At 44.2% G+C, this 21,423-nt stretch overlaps 1 protein-coding gene across 11 annotated transcripts in view; it reads right to left on the minus strand.

Moving 5' to 3' along the window:
- fcho2 (FCH and mu domain containing endocytic adaptor 2) overlaps positions 1-21,423 on the minus strand; it is a 55,443-nt gene that overhangs the window by 30,698 nt on the left and 3,322 nt on the right. For all 11 annotated transcript variants that reach the window (XM_064308987.1, XM_064308985.1, XM_064308989.1 and 8 more), the window contains exons 2-8: positions 14,114-14,205; positions 8,850-8,924; positions 8,071-8,212; positions 6,673-6,825; positions 6,360-6,464; positions 4,275-4,373; positions 1,374-1,470 (exon numbers count right to left, since the gene is read on the minus strand). In XM_064308987.1, the coding sequence (XP_064165057.1) occupies positions 1,374-1,470; positions 4,275-4,373; positions 6,360-6,464; positions 6,673-6,825; positions 8,071-8,212; positions 8,850-8,924; positions 14,114-14,205 (763 nt within the window). The remainder of the gene's footprint in view (positions 1-1,373; positions 1,471-4,274; positions 4,374-6,359; positions 6,465-6,672; positions 6,826-8,070; positions 8,213-8,849; positions 8,925-14,113; positions 14,206-21,423) is intronic.

Here is a 21,423-nt window from a genome sequence, read left to right on the forward strand (position 1 = left end):
ATATGAACGGAAGAGGCTTCGTTTTTCTTTTTTTTTGTCGGAGGCCCGAACTCACGCATGAGAGAAGGATGGTTTTCGAAATTGCACACGCTTGACGAGGCGCTTGGAGAGGCAGAGGGTTTGCGTGCCTGGCTCAGTGCCAGTTGACAGCTCAGCTGGATATCAATGCACACTCTGACCCCCTTGCAGCGTGTCACTCCAGAATTGTTTCCGCGGTAGAAAGTTTATTCAACCTCTCTCTCAAAAGCACTGGACCGGCCATCGCTCTGCTATTTAATCACGGGGGGACAGGTTATTTTTCTGACAGGCCCCAAGCCGGAGCGCGATTTCTAATGAACGGCTTGATACGAGAGGAATTTCGACTGTTTTAGCCTCAATTAATTCTGCTGTCAAAACAAATGATCACTCCTGATGCTTATGTGCTGTGTCTGGACACAGAGGTCAGCCCGGGTGTATACACAAACACACTTAAGAAACCCCTTTGTTTGCAGTGTCTGATGTAATGCAACACAAGTGCTGGGAAAATGCTTAACGTGAACTATCGCGGCGGTCTATTTTACCTACTCAGTCGCTTGCTTTGTTAAGAACCCCCTTCTTGCAGCCTGAGAATGAGTAACTGGGAGATGAGTGTTTTTATGACACATTTATGGTGCATGGTGCACACTACCAGCTGAGTGGCTTCACTGTTATAGTGCTTATAGGTCAAAGTGGTACACAAGTAAGGTCTAGTTAAAAGTCAAGATGTTATTTTTTTTCCCAATTCTGATTCAAATGGGTACCAAAACTATTTCATACAAATAAGAATAAACATTTTTTTCCCCTTAAGAGTGCTGCAAAAATGACTGGGGCAGTCATTTATTAAATAAAATAATAAATGACAACAGGACAACATTTCCTTTACTGATTAGCAGAAACGGCGCGTAAAAGAGAGAGCATTCGAAAGAGAGGGAAACGGACAGAGAGAGTAGGAGAAAAAAAGAGCGAGGTAATTAGAACCCAGAGAACCTATCAGAGTCAATAGATTTAATCTCCCGAAAAGGGAGGCAGTCTTGACATTCCAGTTAGCATGTGACAAGTAGTGCGGCTTTGCTTAACTTCTAGACCGAGCGGTCAAAACGGGCTTTTATGGGGTCATGGCTCGACAATTACTCTTGTGTAAACTACGCTATGCTACAGTAATCAAGGAAAACTCTACGACTCTTCACGGTTTAGCTCGGGAAGACATTTTTTTTTCCTAAAGCCAGGAACGGGCTCTTTCAATGACGTTCAGATGTGATGTTTCTGGAAAGCTTCCCCTGGACTGCGTAGCTGAAGGTGACATGACGGAGCTCGTATCCCTCACCACAGATGTAGTAAGCAGTTAAGGCCCTTACCAGGTCTCTCTTTGCCAGTCCCCTTACTTTCAGCCAGCTTCAGAATCAAACTTTCCACTGTAGTGTTCTCCATGTTGTTTACAAACTCTTTGTGAACCTGAAAAAGACCGGGAAAAATTTGATATGAAAACAGCGTGTGAAGCTAAAATTCATCAGCGTTTTACTTTCTTTTTTTTTTTTTCTTGTGTCATCAGTGAAATATTCTGTGACTGTCAGAGGATGGGACGTGATGTAACCTGAAGGGCTGGGGCGATTGGATTGGACACACTGGATGATTGACAGACAGCCTCCTCGGGGGCTACGTTCCGTGTCGAACGCTCAGAAACGATGACAGGCGCAGTATGTCATTTAAAAAGATCTTTTTCATACAGCGTGTCCACGAGGCCCCACAGCTCCCTGTGCCTTTTCCAGCTCCCTGCCTGTCACAGTCTGCGGCTTCCGGCACGTTTCTTTACAGCCATTTTACTTCATGTTATTTAGCCTCAGCCACGCAGCCCAGCAGGAGCTCCACGCGTTCGCTCCTTGCGGGAGAGAAAGGACAGGAAGGAGGGAGGGGTCTGGACAGACCGATTCGATTCAGACGTTCGTGCTCGCGTTCGTGCCAGCCCACAGGAGCCCCCCCCCCCACCCACCGGCACGGCGGAGTGCATTAACCGGGCGGGCAAGCGCGGGCGCGGGGAGAGAAATGCTCACTTCAGCACACGCAAGCTGTCAGGTGCTGCCGCGGCGACCGCGAGGAGGGAGAGGGGTGTGATGTCATCACCCGCGTGCCGCTACCACCGCCCTTCTTTTCACACAAGCACGGAAACAGTGCCTTTAAGTAAGCAACGCCCCCCCCCCGAATATATAAAACCGTTACACTACGTTGAACCATCACAATTTTTATTCACTTTGACACTCATGGAAGTCTTAACATATATCAATTAATGGAACAATAGATTAGACTATTCTTCCTTTTTGAGTTACCTTAGCTAAAGAGGAAATTATGTTAAATATGTAATTCATGTAAAGAAACTGCTTTTCTATACGTTTTATCAAATATTGTAAGTTTCACGCCCTGGTGTAGGCAGTACAGCACACACTTTGCCTTAGTCAGGAAGTAAAATGAGGCTGTCAGAAACTTCATTGATATCAAATTAGAGAGACACTAACACAGGAAGCTGGGCTCCAGGAATCCAAGACACAAATAAGTGTTGGTCTCCCAGCTATAGTCTGAATAAACCTACTTTGATTATCACCTTCTGACAGTAGTAAACTATCATTGGAATAAAGACATCGGAATAGACACAGCTAAAGACCATACAATAGATCACACAATTTACGTAGCGGAAAAATCATTTTACGCAGTTTCGCAGCCAAACAAAGGGAAGGCGACCTCACTTTCCCACACGCTTCAGTTTATCACCCGGAGCGGCGCTCTAAAAGCACGCGCGACACGATAAGCCACTCGGGCTGAGATGATACGGCGGACCGAGCAGATGTAAACTGCGAGGAAGACGCGCGGTGCGGGAGACCGCGCCGGGGCGCTGCGGGAGCCGCGCGCGTGTCAGCGTTGGGCTCCGCACACACGCGCAGGGCGGCGTCACGCACGCGGAGCGTGGCAGAAGACCCGCTCTCGGCACAGAATGGCGCTCGGAGCGGCGGCGGTAATGGGGGGCCGGGCGGCAGGCCGGGCCACTTAGGCGAGTTCGTCACGAGATCGCGATCGCGCCGCGGCGGTTCCGTTTCCCAGCTGTTTGAAAGCGCGCCCGCCACCTCCGGGCTGCTTTTAATTAGCCGCAGCCGAAGCGGCGCTCCGCTGTTCCGTGTAGATGTGGCGCCCCCCCATGACCGCTAGCCAAATGGCAGCCCTTCACACGCAAGCAAGCAAAAAAGAAAATGCAGTGAAAAAAGGCTTTCTTTCACTGGAACTGAAATTAAAATCAATCTCTCTCTGTCTCTCACTCTCACTCACACTCTCACTCGCTCTCACACACACACACAGACGCACGCACGCACGCACGCACGCACGCACGCACGCACACACACACACACCTAAGTCAGAGAACTGGTAACACACATGAAGAACAGAGTCTATTTGTCTTGGTTTAGGGAGACCAATAACTCTAAAGGTTGCGCCTTTGATCCTGTGTCCTGTTTGTGTTTTGTCTGAGACGGAAGTCTGGTCCAGTTCCCTCAGGAACAGCAAGTACTCACAGGGTAGGTCAACAGTCAAAGATACATTCTTCTGTACAACTTTTACAGAAATGCACACATTTAACCACTTCAAGCACTGGCAGAACTATGGATATGGAACTATACTATACTAAATAAAGAAAGGTTTTTGCCTGCTCAATACATTTATCACCTACTGAACCGTACATTTTATTCATCGGTATTCTTGTGTTTCAGTCGCATTGTTTTTAACCTATTTTACCCTAAACCAGACTACTCCAGCCCTCCTGGGGACACATCTTATTCTTTCCATTTCTCTACCCATAAAATACACATTACCAACCCCTTTCTGCATTCTGAATATGCGCTTGATTACTGTTTTACTTGGTTTAAGTAAACGCCTGAGTAGAATGTTTCCTGGTTCTCAGTTAAACAATTACAAGGATCACAGGCCACACTCACTGATCTGGCATACTGTCAAGGCACCACAGCACTAAACTAGAGTAAGGACTACAATATCCACAAAACTACGCACCCTGCTCCCAAGGTGATTTCCTCTTCCTCAAAAATAAAATGCATCCTCATAGATGGATGTGGATGTGCGCTTATGACGAAGATAATACAAACAGCATTTCATTAACTACACTGGAATATAACGCACTGCATGGAGACTGCCATTAGATCACACTGGAGATATTGCTCTGTTTTTGGTTTCTTTGCAAATGGAAGGCGATTTGGCGTACTCACCTCTCCTATTTGCATGTGTGTCTCCTCTATGGACTGGGAATATGATTGGATGATCTCCTTCATGTGGAGAATGTGTTTTTCTTCTATGTCCTGAAATTTCTACAAAACGACAATAAAAAGTGTCATTAACTGTACAGCGATAAAGGTGCACTGAACGTCAGCTGAAACACAAAACTCAGTTTTTTTTTAGTTTGTTCCTCAGCGTGAGGCAAACAAACCCACTTTTAAACAGGTCCACATTTAGCACATGTTGCATTTGTTAGCGCAGCGAATAGCCCAGGAATAGATCATCTGACCTTCAAACGCGAGCTAGGCTAGCGATGCTAAATTAGAGGCACAGAAGAGACGGTCCCTGTGAAAGCTGAAAGGCTCTTCATTTGATGGGGGGGCGGGGGGGGGGGGGAGGCGGGCTTGGGCGCAGGGGAACGTCACGTTCAGTCCTGTTTCAGCCACATCTCGCGTCCTCTCCCTGGGTGGTCCGTGTGCCGATGCCACCGGCATGCATCCCAACAGGAGATGTCAATTATTTGGGGTGGCCTGTGCATAAGCTATGGGGAGGCGGTATTATCTCTGGTTTTTGAAAACAGGGGTTATGGACGAAAACAACTTTAATGGTGATGTTTACTTCCAGCTGTTAGCATGTCTTTGCCGGACAATATTTTGGTAAACCAAGGGAATGGCTATAAATAAGCATAAACTTCATAATCATAGTGTGTTTGCAAATTGAAGGATGATTGTGTCCATATAAATATACACACATGGAAAAAGACACACACACACACACACACACACACGCGCTAACATATGAACACACTCAACATCTGAAAGTGTTGTTTAGAACTCCACAAACACAAAAGTTCAGATGAACCATTGATTTCTGATTTCAGGAAATACACTTGTGATTTTGTTTTCTCTGGGGAAAAGATGCTTTGTCAAACTTAGAAACAGTGCATCTATCTGTTTTTTTCCTGCAGTAGACGGGGATATTGAGGCCAACGGCTGTTGATCTCATTTTAATTTTTAGCTTATCCAATCAGTTGCATATGCTTCTAATCAGATTTTCACGGACGGATTCCATTAAAGGGGGAAAATAAGATGGAGATGATTCAGACGCAGCGTGGAATGTTTTCAAATGACACACTGAGCTGGGCTTGGAATACATGATCATCCTCCAAACACATCCAGCGAGAGACATAACACTTCCTTTACCATAGCAACTGTTGTGGGACTTTTTATAGCCGTCGCAGGAAACGTGTGCTTCGCGAAGTTTGGGGCTAAATCACAAACCGAAAACAGCTGAAACGTATAAGCAGTGACCCGCGTTCTCCGTTGCGGTTTGAAGCCCTGAAACCAGGCGTCCAGGTCATTAAGACCGAACACTCACAAAAACACAGAAATATTCTGTGACTTGGGAAGAGAACCTGTGTGGTAGCAGGAGTACCCAGATTGGCGGCCATCTTTAAAAGGGTTTACTACTCTTCATTACCTGCCTGCTTGATGGGAATTATGTACTTCTTATCCCCCCCAGTGTGGTGGTAAAGGAGAACCGCCTTCACTCTGCAGGCCAGAAGGGCCGCTGTTCTGGGAAGGAAGCTCATCTTCTTTCTACTTTCCCTGCCGCAGAATCGCTAGATGGGTTTTTAATGAGGCAGACATTGTGCTCCTCCGCAATTATGTAACCCAGCTTGTTTACTACGGGACCGTCCTGCTCCCCGCGGCAACGTGAGGGTGCTCCACGGGGTTTTGGACAGCACCACAAATCCAGAGAGATGGCTTCCATCAGTTCTGGGACCCCCCACTGTAAACAGCAGGCCTAGGCCTCTCCGTGTTTCGGCAAAGACGTAAGCATCGTGTGTTTATGATTTTACGATTCTCCGTGCGCCTGGGTGTAAACCGCCCTTACAGAAATGTTGATTTAACATCGCTCACGTGGAGCAGGCGGCCAAAAGGCCCAGCTCAGACAGCCTCCTGCTCCCCAGCTGAATCATGGGAATGATGAACACCCGCAGCTCGCTCGTGTTGGGACGGAGACGAACACCGGGCAGGAAGCCGCGGCCAGCGCCAGACGACGAGAACCGGGATTACCTGCGCGGTTTCGGCCATCTTCTGCTCAAACTCAGACTTCGCCGAGGCGTATTTGTCCACGTATGACTTATAGGACTCCGTGGCCTTCTTGGCCTTCACCCCGGCCTGTGCAGAAAAAAAAGAGAGGCAAGCAGACAGAGAGGGTGACGTGAAGGCTAACGCCAACGCGAACGCTGCCTTTGCCGAGCACTTCGGCGTGGTGGAACGCGGCCAGCCTGCTTAGACCAAAGGAGCGTCAATCAAACGGGCGTCTTAACAAACCGCCATGTCGTAGGCTACACAGGCGCTAAGCCTGGCGATTAGGAGGCCCCACCTTCTCCACGTCCCTGGGCGCCGCCCCCTCCTTCCGCAGCCGCTCCTGCTCCACGGTCTTGGCGTTGTAGTTCTCCTTGGACTTCTGCAGGGCCTGAGAGATGGTCTGGATGTTCTGCACCGCCTCCAGGGTGGTCGCCACTTCCTCCTTCGTCTGTCAGAGGATGGGGGGGGTGGGGGGTGGGGGGGGTTGGATGGGACAGACGTGTCGTCAGCACAAACTGTGAAGGGGGGGGGCTACCTGCCATCACCGCTTATGAACATGGAAGAAAAAGCCATGAGATATGACCAGCGGAAAACACAAGCGGCCACACCATCAATAATTCACTCTGTTTGTTTCACTCTTTATCAGTTCCATTTCTCCTCCATCTCCCTCTGTGGCCATAACTGTGCTTCATTTAATGCTACTGAGTCCACGGGATTCCACATTCATGTACAGAAACGCTTCCATGCTTAAAATAAAATGTGTACGTCGGTGTAAATAAGCCATGTTTTCGCTCAGGATCCCAATGCTATAATTCCCATAATGGACCACAAAAGCACAGCCAGGCACTAGTAAATTAAATTCTTGGGAGTAGTGTCTATTACACATTCAGCTTACACCAAGGTTAACGTGGAATTTGAGGGCTTTTATTTGAGCCGTCCGTCCGTCTTCATTCTAACAGAAAAATCAGCACACGGCACTTCGCCCTCGCAGAAGGAGAAAAGGAATTCCTACGGAGGAACTGCATTGTGCAGGGAACCGTGGAAACGGCGAAGGACCGAGCCACACCGACGGAAATCGCTTCCAGGCCTGCCTGCCGCGCTCCCCCCTCAGGTTTGCGAAAGCCTCATCGAGCCGCCCCGTGATGCGTTGCCGTCTGAGGAGGGCTAGCGTGAGACGGAGGCTCGGCCGGCAGGGCCGCCGCGTTTCTCACGCCCACGCGCCCGCCGCGGGCTCACAGCGTTTATGTCTGTGGGCAGCGGTCAGTGGTATGCAGCGCGTGAGCGTACGTTAGCGCTTCACACAGTATTCATCGCCCTGCTAAAAGCTCTCAGCGACACACGCTTTCCTTTTTAGAAAAAAGATAAAAGCGAAGGCTTAAATTCCTGTATTACTTCTGCGTTCTTTTTTTTATACAAAAGAGAAGTTTGCTTTCTTTCCTTTGTTTCCCCAACTTGAGAGAGTTATGTGGATCATCGTGTGACTTTAACTTAAGAGTGCAGCTCATTCAGAGTTCATGTTTGACTAGAGACAACAGAACCGGTTGCCTCATACATTTATATGAAATGACGTAAGCTGGGGACATCCATAAAATGCAACTCCCCACAATGCAGCACCCCACTACGCAGACACGGCTGCACGGCAATCTGTCATCCCACATTCGGCCAACGAAAGCAATCGGAACGAGACTCAGACCTTTTTGTGCGCCTTTGCCTGGTCGTCTGCGTACTTCTGAACTTCTTTTATTAATTCCTGAAGTTTCCGAACTAACTCTAAATGGCAGCTGGCGAGCTTTTCGGTTGAGGTCTTGAATACGTCCCAGACTGGTGCGAAGGTCCTGCAAGGAGGAAAAACACGATGACCAAAGAAAGGGGGGTGAAGCGTGACTTAGGACACCCCGCCCCAACTGAAAACATTCAGCAGCACTTATGGGTGGCCAGGTACCCACCTGAATGGATCCAAAATTAAGAAAAATGACACTGTAAAACATATCCAATTAATGCATGGACAAATGTAAGGTGTAAAAAAAAAAAAAAAAGCATTTGCACATTTACTGCCCCTGAGGAGATGGATAAGCATGCAATACTGCACAATGGACAGGCATGGCAATTTGGTGAAGGAGAATTGTAAACACAGTAAGAAACCCCATCACCGATCGACTTCTCAGCAGCACGGTGACTGTCAGTCCTGACATTATACAGGGTTCCAGGAACACTTCCCTAATTTTTGCCAGTTTTGAATGCCTGGTCACGTAAGACGGGAACCGCCTTGTTGAATGAAGCCCTCTCTCCCCGGCCCAAGCTACAGCCAATTATGTGTCAGCCCGCAGCACTCCTGTCCAATCACAATTAGAAATTCTGTCCAGACAGGGAGGTCAGCGGTGTATTCGAGTTTAACTAAAATAAATGCCTGACAGTCAGGCACGCACACACACATGATGTATTACTTTATGGAAAGGAACCCTTGAAACTTACCCTAGCTGGGAGAAATTGCTAGCTGATTTGGCCAGTTTGGTCATTGATCTTGCATATGCTTCCTCAATGGTAGCCCTGTTGGAGAAAAACAATCAGCACATGAGAGCAGCACTTCACTTTTAATTCTATAACAACACCTCATGCAAGAAAGGCCTAGAAGAAAAACTATAAAAAATGTACATAACAAATAAAAATTCTTCAAATATTTAAGCTACGGCACGAAGTGCACGGTTTAATAGGCCGGGCGCTTGCAGATACATTTCGATTCAAGTTGGAAAACGATCTGTGTTAAAATGAGCTCACCCTGCTTCACCAACTCCCCATTTATGCTGAATGGAACTGACAGAACTCACAAGACTTAAAACATTGTTTTGCTCAGACTGTGAATAATTTATGTCAAATACATTTCAAGTTCCGCTGCAGTCTTTTGATCACGGAAGGAGAGCGAGATGGTAACAGACATGTATTCAACAGAAGGAACAAAAAACAGCAGACATATAAAGCTACGTGTAGGCCTATAGTTATACAGTAATACCAGTTAATAGTCACTTACTAAGAAAGCAATTCTACAATTGTAATATATATTGATATTGGTAGGGAGGAAAACAAAAACAAATGCACTTTCTATCCTTGTGTATGTGCTGAGAAAACAAGTCTACTGATTTAAATTCTTCCAGCCTTCTCCAGAAGCCTCAATACCCTCCCCAACACAGTAACTGGACAGTAGTTCTAGCTGCATTTCAGATCTACAGGGGGAAAACAACCTTTTAAAAGTAAATCTTCCCAAAATATTTGGCACGAGTAACAATTATGATTATTCAATTTATGAGGAGTGTCTGCGGTAAATTATGCCAAGTGAATGTAATGCAGAAACCATGGACAGACACGTATAATAACCATCCTCCTGAAAACGCAGATGGTTCTGGTAAAGCCAGACACAGCAGCCATTACTTTAATTCACAAATCTCTGGCAGAGCGAAAATGAAAGGCCCTCATGAAGTCAGAGAGCCATTTAAGTATCACAGGGAAGTGGCCAAATTAAACAAAAATAATTGTCGCGCGCGGCATTTGCTTGCGGATTAGGCCCAATGAAGGCAATTGAGTCTAATGTAATAACTACGTAAGCTCTGCACAGCATAGGCCACAGAAGTCACAGTGCAGGGTTTCTGCTTCTCGTTCCATCCTGACGCGTTCCTATGTCTCCGGTTTAATTTCTCAGCTCCAGGCCTCCCCTTGCGCCGCGGTGGTATACCGTGCCGAGAGCGAGCACTCCAGCCGGGGCTACAATTACCGAGAGTTTTTTTTGACCGCTCGCCACGAGGCGTCATCCGCGCTCTGTCCATGGCATCGCAGAAATAACAATCCATAGAAGCCTTTCCAATAACAGGGGACCGGCTCCCGCACACGTTCCGATGAGAACACTGTGTAAAAGGCACATATCGCTGTGGCTACGCAAAGAATATGCGCACCAGGTGTGTAAATATTAGAGGAGCCAACTGTATGCTCTTCATAAATTCATGCATGCGGTCATGTTCAGTAAATTTAAATGCGTAATTTCATTTTCCCTATGTTTTCCTTTGAATGTATTTGTTCATCTGTTATTATTGTCGATGCCGTTATATTATGAAAGACTGTTTAAATTTGGCAGCGGGGTAGGGTCCACACACATGCATGTTGTGCTGTGTCCCAGTTTTATATATTTTTTTTTACTTGCATATGAATTGACTTCATTTCCTTGTCAGATACCCTCTAGATCCAAACTGTAAGCATTGTATTACGCATGATTTACATTATGCCATTTTTCTTTCACCAGGGGGCGCTAAACCGCAGTGAACACATTAGAATGCTGCAGGGGCCACAATCCCAGGCAGCAACATTCTTCCAATATTTCTGTCATGTATCAGCCACATTAGCATCTTGCTGCTATATTACACCAATGCTACAATGTGAAATCTGCGATGACCATTGAAGTTTCACTTTTTTTGGAACATAAACCATCATCATGACATTACCTTACATCTTAAAGGCATTTAGCAGATGCTCTTATCCAGAGCGACTTACACTGTATCCAATTATACCATCACCAAACAAACTCACAAATGAAATTAATTAGACCCATGCTTCCTTTCTGTTGAGTACCATTGAACAAGGAGGTGATAAATTCTAGAGCTGCCAAACAAAAGCACCACCTGTATGCGAAACCAGAGTCCAGCTAAGAACAATAAACAGTGCCTGATAGTCAAGCTTAACATCTCATATGGCAGGTGTGCAAGAATACTCCTCCCTCTGAGGCATTTGTGCACTGCAAAAAGGCCATCTTAACAAGTGCTTTAGTCTTGTGATGAGACAAAATCTTTATAAAGTAAATTTTTATTTCTCTCAAGTAGTAAACTTGTTTTACATTACATTGTTTGACAAGTAAAATTGTTTTTACCCCATTGGCAAATCTTGAAATGAGAAAAACTGTCTAACCTCAATGCAAATTGCTTTGTCTTATTTAGCAAAAAAAGTAATAGAAATAGGTATTAAGTCTAAATATAAGACTTTAAAAAAAAACTTGCGATTGACTCATTTTGAGTTTTTTTTTTTTCCAGTGTGGCATTTTATTGACGAGCAGTTTGCATGCATGACCGCAGGCGGTGGTGCAGGCTGCCCTCACAGCCCACTGTGAACACTGAGTTCCTGTAAAGGGAGGAGCCCTGAGTCTAACAGCTGACCTGAGGAAGGGAGCACATCATGCATGAAAACAAGGTCAACGGTGAGAAAGGTAGCGTAAGGGTTCCACAACTACTTTTACATTGTTAAAAAAAAAATTATATATATATATATGAGAAAGAATGACAAAAATGTCAACTTTTTATAGCCTTTTTTTCCTTGAACTATAATGGGAGCACAGCTACATTGCTATGCAATTCTGCTGGGCCATTCTATAGGAGATCAAAAGCATTGCTAAATACTTTCTTTGAACACGCTATTTCTCAAAGGAAAGGCATTGTTTGCTAAGGCTGACTGTAGAATTAATCTACATATTAAACATTTCAGATCTGGCCTCCTTTTGAGACAGTTCAACATCTGCTCATGACTTCATCAATCACTGTATTCATAATACTAGTTCCTTTTATAAGCTTGGAAAACGTAAATGCCAAAAAAGAACTGCTTATGTCAACATTTAAATATGTGCTGCTTTAATACTGCAATGTCAAATTTAAAACAAACTTCCCTGTGACATTTAAGCTTCCAGGACCATTTTTTCTCAGAAGTCTGTTAGGATATACTGCAGCTCCACTTTGTGGCAGAAAGTGAAAGTACAAGTGAAAAGTCCCTGTCCTGGAAACACAAAGGAAAAGCCAAAAAATGCCCGGCAGCGACCGCTCGGCAGTCACATTTTGCTTATGAAGCATCTCATGCAAGCAGAAGAGGAAATGATTAAGATAAAAGACATAACTTTCTCACTCGCGACTACAAAGAGGCAGGAAACGGTCACAATCGAGTCCGGAATCAATGGGCCCACCACCCGCTGGGGGTACGTGCAACTACTGTTAAAGAGCCAGAGTGCCCGTTTAGAATGAGCTGCTGATACCACGGGCTACTCAGATACGGGCCCAGTGAACCACAATCCGGGGGGGGGGGGGGCAATACTGGCACTCTCAGGACTGGGAGAGGCTGAATAGTCTCTATCCAGACCGTGACTGAAATAAGAGTTGAGAAAGGAGGTCAAGTGCCCCTCAGACTGTGGTCCTCAATGACCAGGACCGAACTGCCATCTACCACATAACACACAGGCTGAATCTCCATCAGCCATTCATTCTGTGCCCATTAACAGGCACCAGGTAAGGGAGGGGCGATGCTAGCAGACACACACTGATGCCACTTGTCTGACGGAATCTCGGGTTGCAGTGGTGACAGGGTAAGCGCCACACACACAAGCACGAATAACAGAACAACCAAGCAGTAGATAATAGTACGTTTCTTGCAGGAATATTCGCATTTCTGTAAAAGGTCAAGTGCCATGCAGATTCCAGGGCATTTGATAGAGCGCAAGCGTTTAGCCAGGTTCAAAACTGCAAACATAATATTTTAAAGGCATAGTATGCAGGATTTTTACCTATAAAATATTATAAAATAACCATGCTAAGGCATATGTATGATGCAGCAATCTCTGTCTTTACGCACATGCGCCAAAGACCTGTACCTGTATTTGTTATTATAAAATGTGTTTGGGACATTTCTGGGTGTGGCGCTGTTTTCTGTGTGGGGAGGGGTGGGTGTGGCTGCAGAGCTAGCTAGCGAAGTAGTCCAGATACAGCAAAGCAAAAGGACTAGCTCATTCAAGAACTAGAGTTAACCCTGAAATTGCTTTTCTTCTGCGCCGTCTGCAGACATAAGCAAAGGAGATTATAAACAACTTAGGAGTTGGCTTGTTTTCTGTTGGACCTGTAAGTAATGTTACTGGCAGTGTGAAGCTGGTGACAATAAGGATTTCAGCAAGGATCTGAAATTTCAAAATTTAAAGTTCCAATGATACAAACACCATTACGTTCAACATAATGGAATTAATTAAGCTATAATCGAGTCTGCCTTCTCATTGTTGCTCGCGGTTGCTCATTTCACAGTACTAATGTTACCTCTAGCTATCCAGCCAGCAATATTAGGGTTGAAGATGGAGGAGGAAACTTCTTTGATTGTAAACACAGGCTAAGAAATTATGCATAGTTTGCCTTTGGTACTTTGTAGTTAATTTAGACATGTAAGCTAACAGGAAATACACCTGGGAAGCTTTGTCTGGAACACATTAGCTATATAATGGTTAGGCTGGTGACGTCACAGCCTGTTCAATAATTGAAGTTTCCAACTATTTTCATTTGTTTTCCAGAAAAATGTACTTCACTTAAATGTCACTCATTTGTGTTGGGAGGAGGGACAAGTGATTAATTCGGAATACAGTAAATACAAGAAATTTAATTATAATTTCCAAAAAATCCACATTCCCAATCGGACAAAGCTAAAATGAATGATAGGACTTCAATGAGCAAATGGGCATCATTCATGAGAGCCTAATAATTGCTTTAAATTTAGCTCTAAATTAACACTGTACACCAGAGAATGTCTAAGGGGCATCAACAGCACTGTTTGTCTTGGTTACCATGGCTGTACTGCCATTTCTGCACTGACATCAACTTTAAAAGTAGAAATACTACATTCTATGGTGAGAGGTGTAGAGAAACATGCAAATGAAGGTAGAAAAACACAAATGATTGCCTTACCTTTCTCTGATAAATTCAGAGAGTTCCTTTGTTGATATTTGGCCATGCTTCATGTTATGGTAAAGTACATCAAATCCATTGTTTTTTTCACCCTGGATTGGAAGACAGGAAGAAGGGAAGACAAACCTTTCATTTCAGGTGGAAGGCTTTTGGACAGTTCCTACCATTTCCCAAATAACCACCGCCCAGGCCAACATCTCTCGTTGTCACTCTAAATTACCATGCTGGCTCTCTCCGCAATTAACATTCGCATGGTCTGAATGGCCGTGAGCTGCATTTTCAGAAGCCTCTGATCCACCATCTTCATTCTGGCCATGTTGTCAGATACCTGTCTTAGATGCTGTCTGAACCACCGGTGTGGAAGAAGATGGAATGATTCTGGGGCGAAAGGGTAACCAACTGAATGAGATCTCAAGTTCCAAAGTGTTTAAAAATGCATATTCACTTAATAATTCATTTGTGATGGACGAAAACAAAGCCTATACCATTTCCTTTCTTGAGGAAAAAAAAGAAGCAAACACAGGTTATAGTTTTAACAAGGCTAACATATAGCCTATATAAAAATGGATGAGTTGCTTTTCATAATATTCAAAAAGCCACCGGATAGCTACCAAATTCGCATAAGCTGATGTGTCACCCTAGAAGCACTACTTCACCTTAACTATTAAACAAGTGCAGAGGATATACCATAGACACGTTTCAAATATCACCCATCATTAGGAACTATACTACATTTTTTAAATGTCACTTGATGGCTGTGGACTGGAATGATAAACCATTTGAAAGCTTGCCTGACCTCAATTGATCCCTCTCAAAATGGCTTTGTCTTTAAACAAGCAGACACCAGCCATACAGTAGGTTAGCTCCGTTTGGAGGAAGCCCTTTGCCTAGTCAGCCAAGAGAGAAGTGAGCTTTTTTCTCTTCTGGTTCAAAACAGGAAATGGCCTAAATAAATGGCCTATTGTCTAGCAGTAACCGATATTTACACATATCTGGAGGTCTCAGAACAAACTCACAAATACAACAGTGAAAACAGGCCAGTTGGAGGCTGTTTGCTGTCCATCCAGAGTGAATTTGAATTTGGATGATAAGGGAATGTTTTACTTGCTTCTTCCTCTAAAAAAAAAACATTTAGGCAATACTGTAACCCACCAATTCTACGCTAACTTAGCAGCCCAGATAGCCTGTATTTGCAGCAAAGTCACAGCAAAGATGCTGAAATCCGCAGTAAGATCTCAGTCTCTGAAAATATACTGTGGGGTCAGTGTACAAAATGCACTTCCTGTTTGCAATGCATATTATTTTTAAAATGTTTGTCTGTGGTCTGTGGTTGACTTCAGCTGTGTACACATACAGTACATTCAATCATCCATTTTTTTCCACATGAGAAACATGAGAAGAATAAACAGAAAAAAAATTCTGTAGGAAAGTCATGTTCTGCATATTTGGCAGAATGCATGACAGAATGAAAAGAACAGGAAACAATTTTGTGATGACGAAGCTTGTTAAATCCCGGCCTTAAAAAAAGGTTGCACGAGCTCGCAGTACTGAAAGATGAAATACAGGCGAAACGTGAAGGCATAACACTCACTGCCTTACTGCAAACTTCATTAGGCATACAAACGAAAAAGAACGAGCTCATAACAGTGAGTATAAAAACCACGGTAACACCCAAACCCAAGGCATTCATTACTTTCACACCCAACGCAATTAGCTAGCTCTGAGCTTCTTTCCCAGGGATGGGTGCCATCTTACCGAGAAAAAGGGAAAGATTAGGACAGTTAGTTAGAATTACAGAGAGCGATGGCTTCGCTTCCCATCAATCGGTGCTTTTGTGTGACGGCGGCGCTCACAATGCGTGATTCAGGAGACGCCGCCCCAGCTGTTGAGGCCTGAATGGGGACCCGCACAGCGAGCGCTCCTGTGTGCGCCCCCCTAAATAAATGCACCCCTGTTTTACCCACCCCCCCTCCCAGGCATCAGCATTCAGAGCGCAGAGACCCCAGGCCCGAAGCGCAGCGGAGGAGGCCGGCATTCCCACACAGCGCAGGATACGAGGTGAAACAAGGTGAGGACACAGGCTGCCAAACAATAACCTGGAGGCACAGGCAGCGCGGTGCGTCATCTTCACGTCCGACTGCGCCGCGGCGGCTAACTGGTCCCCTGCGCCGAGCGCAGCTGCCGGCTCCAGAGGAATGATGCAATAACAGACACAGATCCGTCCCGTTTTTAACGTCGTCATGTACGAAACAGGGCCCGGTTCTGTTCTGGGCATATCGATGGCGCATAAACCGTTCGGATTTCAATGAACGCATTGTCATCCGTGGCCGCGTGACAATTACAGCACAGTTTGCAGCTGAAGCAAAATAAACACTAATTGTATTTAGGAAAACGATCATTCGGGAAAGGAGACGCTGAAATAACAAGTCCTCCCTGGTCGGAAAAAAAAGCAGGCTCCGCTGTCCTCGTGCGCTTGACCTCAGCGCGGCTCCAAGGCCGAGCCGGCGAGGTCCCCCTGCTTTTCGCACGCGCTCAGTTCAGCCACCACCAGCTGGAGATCCCCAACTGTATTCTGAACGCTCTTTACAAGGTCAGACAGAATAACACACGATTCTCATATTTAAGTAAAAGACAGAAATGAAGTAACTATGAGTTAAGATGTGCTCAAAGCAAAGACTGTGGGCAGTCACAGTGCACTTATTTTACAAATGAAATGACACATCTAGACAATATCAAATAGAGACACTTCTGGATTATTCCATGCCGGTATATTAGAGACCAGGTTGCAATTCACGCTGTGGGCACGGGTGGCCCAGGTGTAAAAATACACACAAAGCCCCATGTGCGGCCTACCCACACTGCACACGTCCTACACCGCTGGCATTTTCTGACCCGCTGCCTAAAAGAGACTTTATAAGAGCGTAGGCTACCATGCCAGGGCATTCAGGGCGCCACCGTTTCCCGTGGAAACTGCCCTCAGTTTCAGAACCGCCAAGTGTCCTGTGCTGCTGGGATTCATACGGGTCTGCCGACTGGGATGTCGCAATCAGCAGCTGCCAAAGGCAATCTCTTAACAGATGTGCGACATCTGCCACGGCACGCAGTCCAGATGCGTTCACCCGAGCAAGCGATACTGCACCTGCCTCCCCAACTTTTCACACGGGACTTCAAACAAAGTCGCACGCCAAAATGCCATGCTGTCAACGAATCAGAACACAGGGTGTTGTCTTTTTCAATAACAGAATGCTATTGTGAGCACTAAGGGTCACATATTAGGCATACCTATAGTTGATCTCATTATCACAGAATGCTAACATAAGCCTACAAATTATTTAAAGCATGATAATAATGCTGTATGTAGCTGGCCAACACAGTCAAAGGAAAAGGGAAATCACACAGCAGAATTAAATGAAGTCCTGATTAAATCTAGCTTTTACACCCAATCGTTTCAGATACGGTCTTAAGCAGAAACAGACTATAATATTTTTTTTTGTTTTGTGGGAAATAAAATCAAGCCATGTGCATCAGGTGTTGTACATCAGATAAAACACATAAAGGTGAACACAAGGCAAATAGAAGCATTGGCACGCAGGTCAACTTGAACATGCAGGTCTGTCTGAAACGGAATTTAAATGCCACTGCAATGCCATGAATCACTCGATTAAATGGCAAATAAATAAATAAAATGTTAAATCAAATAAAGTGCTATCAATCGCTATTGATTAAACTGCTAGGAAATAATTAAATGTTGAGGCGTTCAAATACAAAGATAAAATGTTATGAAAATAATTCTATTTTATCACTGAGGGATTATTTAATTTGATGGTGTTTTAACACTTCAATACTTGATTTAATTGTATTTTATTTGATGAAGCACTTCATTTGATTGCATTCCATTTGATTCACCATTTAATTTAATTGAAATTCAGAAATAATAATTTGTTACTTCCACCCCTCATATACTTGGCAGCCATTGCCTGGCTGCGATGTCTGGTCCAACCGCATTCCGTTGGAAGCCAGCTATCAATGATTCTCTACCGATACGATCACAGGCGACGGCTGTTTGATCTGAGAAAACGAGGATCGACAAGCATCTGAAGGATGTCCGAGGCGGCAGTTCGGCCAGTTTTGCAGAGGAAGAGCCTCTTACAGACCTTTCTCTAAATAAATCTCATTGAAAAACTTGCAATAATTATTTTTTATTTATTTAAAGTCAATTTTTTTTCCATAGAAGAGTGAACTAACATCTGTGGAAAATGCGATACTTGTTTAGTCCAGTACAGCTAAAATGACATGCGCACTCCATAAATATGCAGACCGGGTAGAGAGAGGGCCTGTCATCTTGCCTACCATGATGAAACGGAGAAAAATGAAATAAAACCGGTTTTCCCATCAGCGTGAGAATTACGTGTGTCTGGCGACCTTGAAAGGAAGGAGAAATCACACAGTAACCCTAGCAAATTAATTGCCATTCATATGAACCTTATTTGGTATTTGTTGTGAATGCATAATATCCCATATCCTCTGAGATCATTATTCAACTTTGCAGGGTTAGTATCAGATGTTCACAGGACACAGCTATCCTGTTTACTTTCAACTCGGAAGTTTATAGTGGAAGTACTTCCTCATTTATTACCTGCGTCTAGACTCTTATGTCTGGAGCTGCCCCTTTCGGTGGATGGCACGCATAAAATTAAAGGTCTTGTTTTGCAGACTTGACTTCTAAGAAATCAGTGCGTTAGCTTTGCATGCATGCTCAAATGAGCCTCTAGTTCTAGCTGCCTGCTCTCTAACTGGTTCAGACTCAGTGTGTAAAATCAGCTCCTCAGAGTTTTTAATCTGAACTGCAATCATAAACCTGGCAGATTATCTGGGCCTTCAATCTCATAGGCTGTAGTCAGCTATATGTGTAGAGGCTCTTGAACGCTACCTTTAGACTTGGCAGACCCACTTAACGCAGCATGGTGCATTGACACTACTGAACGTTTTCAGACTGAAAAGGGAAAAAATACAAAATTGAAGTAATCTGCATGGAATTACAGTACTATTTTTCAAATGTGGCCACATGATGCTGCAATTATACAGGAAAATATTAAAATAAATGAATTCACAAAAATCACTTCAGAAATGTGTGCTACCGTTAGGATGGACAGTTACTGCACTAGGAGCAATGACAACAATGCAACACAAAAATATAGATATATTTTTTAATCACCATAAAATGCAACCTAGTCCTCACAACTGACAGCAAAATTATGTGGAATACAGCACTGTGTAATATACAGAAAGACTGGCTTATTTAAACTAAAAGAGCAACTAATTTCAACGACAAAGCCTTTATCCCTTACATTTTTATTTCACTGGTCAGTTGTGTCATCATTAAAGTAAACAGGGACTTTAACCTGTCGAGAGAGGAATGGAAAAATTGCTTCCGTGAAAACAAGCAAAGCTTCTGCTCACTTTCCATTTCCTGCTATCCAATGGTAACAAAAAGCAAGAACAAAAATCCTTTTAAACAACTTATTAGTCCATAATAATGTTAAAAAAAAATAAAAAAATGTAATTTAACGGTTGGGGACAGCAGGACTCTCAGTGTTGGTAATAGCTCTATCTTTCTTGCCGGAAGCAGATCTTTCAGATAGCAGTTGTTACAGTAGCACGCTGCTACCCATGGGGAATGTTCCCCTTCATGTTAGCTATGCGTTCTTGGAACATAGATAGTCATGGCTATTTTTATACACACATATAGACACAGATACCAACTTACACTGAAAGTCCAACAACGGCAAGGATATTCAGTTAAATATTGTGACCCAGGCTCTCTTTATATTAATTACTCCTATCAGGACTTGGGCGCAAGTAGTGTAAATATTTAAGATTCACTTGAGTGACTCTGTCAAAGTTGCCATGTTAACACTGACAACAATACAACAACAGAATAACATCTGCTGGAGACCTGTGACTGTGACCTGCTCTAACCTCTGAACTGCTTGCATCAACCTGGAATTCATTCTCCTTTTATTGTGCACAGTATATAATGCATTGACATTACTTTTGAACTTTCTCCACCTTTCGAATGCCCACAAATGCACTGTGAAATCCTGCGCATGTCTCTCAGCGTTTCAGCAACTGAGGTGCAGTCGCGGCTCCAGAGGACTGCTGGAACAGGATCAGCCAGCCCAGTCCCTACTGAGTGATGACTAACCCATTATCCAGTTTTTACTGCGCTTATAGTGCAGATCAAAATGTCATACACTGTATGCGCTTATCTTTTAAACTTCCTCTGTGAAATGAGCGTGCACACATGCATGCACACACCCGCATGTGTACACACTCATTTCACAGAGGATGAACAAATGTACACACACACACACACGCACACACAAACACGCATACACACGCCTACCCGCTGACCTGCCCGCCCGCAAGCACGCAGGCACACACACACACAAACACACACTCTCAAATATTCTAAAGCAGAAGTACTTTCATGATTCTCAGAACACCCCCCACAAACTAAAACCAGTTTTATGTAGGCCAATATGAAAACGAAAACAAGGAAGTATCATCACAACAGTAAAATGATATTCTCTCATTTGCCAGAGGCAAGAATGGATCTTTTCTCACCAACAGTTCTGCGTGTACCTCTGCCTCATGACTATGTATGAAAGATAGAGCGCTCCAGTCAGTTCACTACAGCAGAAGGAGTTCACTCAGAATCAAAGATGCACATATGCTGCCTCTGAAATGTAAGCAATAAGACTGCCTGCAGCCAGGGTGTTGCTTTTAATCTCTGATTTAATCATCTCTAATTGTCATGGTGCAGATTTTTAGGGCATTGCAGAGTGTCACCCTGTGAAGGATAGCCAGCATTTTACAGGGCCCTGCCTGTAATCTGTCAAATAAACATAGCATACATAACCAACAGAGACTGTGTTTTTGCCAAGTTCCTTACGATGCCAATTATGTTGCAGATAAATTCTGAATACTGGTTAGGAGTAGCCCGACATGTCTATATCTAAATGTGCTCGTTTCATGAAGCACAAATGCTTAAGGTAATTCATGGAGATGTTCATTAAATGCTGCGCTGTGCATCTGACGTAGCTTATCTTCACTGAGAGTTATCTCCTAAAACTCTTTAATGAATGAAATGTGGTGTTTTAAAATGATATTTTAAAATGACCATTTCATTAGCTTATCAGTGTTAATGCCTGCCTATTTATAATAATGATGATAATAAAGCAAAGCCTGGCTGTCTCTATTAATTAAGATTGTAATTGAGTGGGGACAAGAGATTCGGAGTTAATACA

The sequence above is a fragment of the Anguilla rostrata genome, chromosome 14 (assembly GCF_018555375.3).
Source record: "Anguilla rostrata isolate EN2019 chromosome 14, ASM1855537v3, whole genome shotgun sequence".
Classification (NCBI taxonomy): domain Eukaryota; kingdom Metazoa; phylum Chordata; class Actinopteri; order Anguilliformes; family Anguillidae; genus Anguilla; species Anguilla rostrata.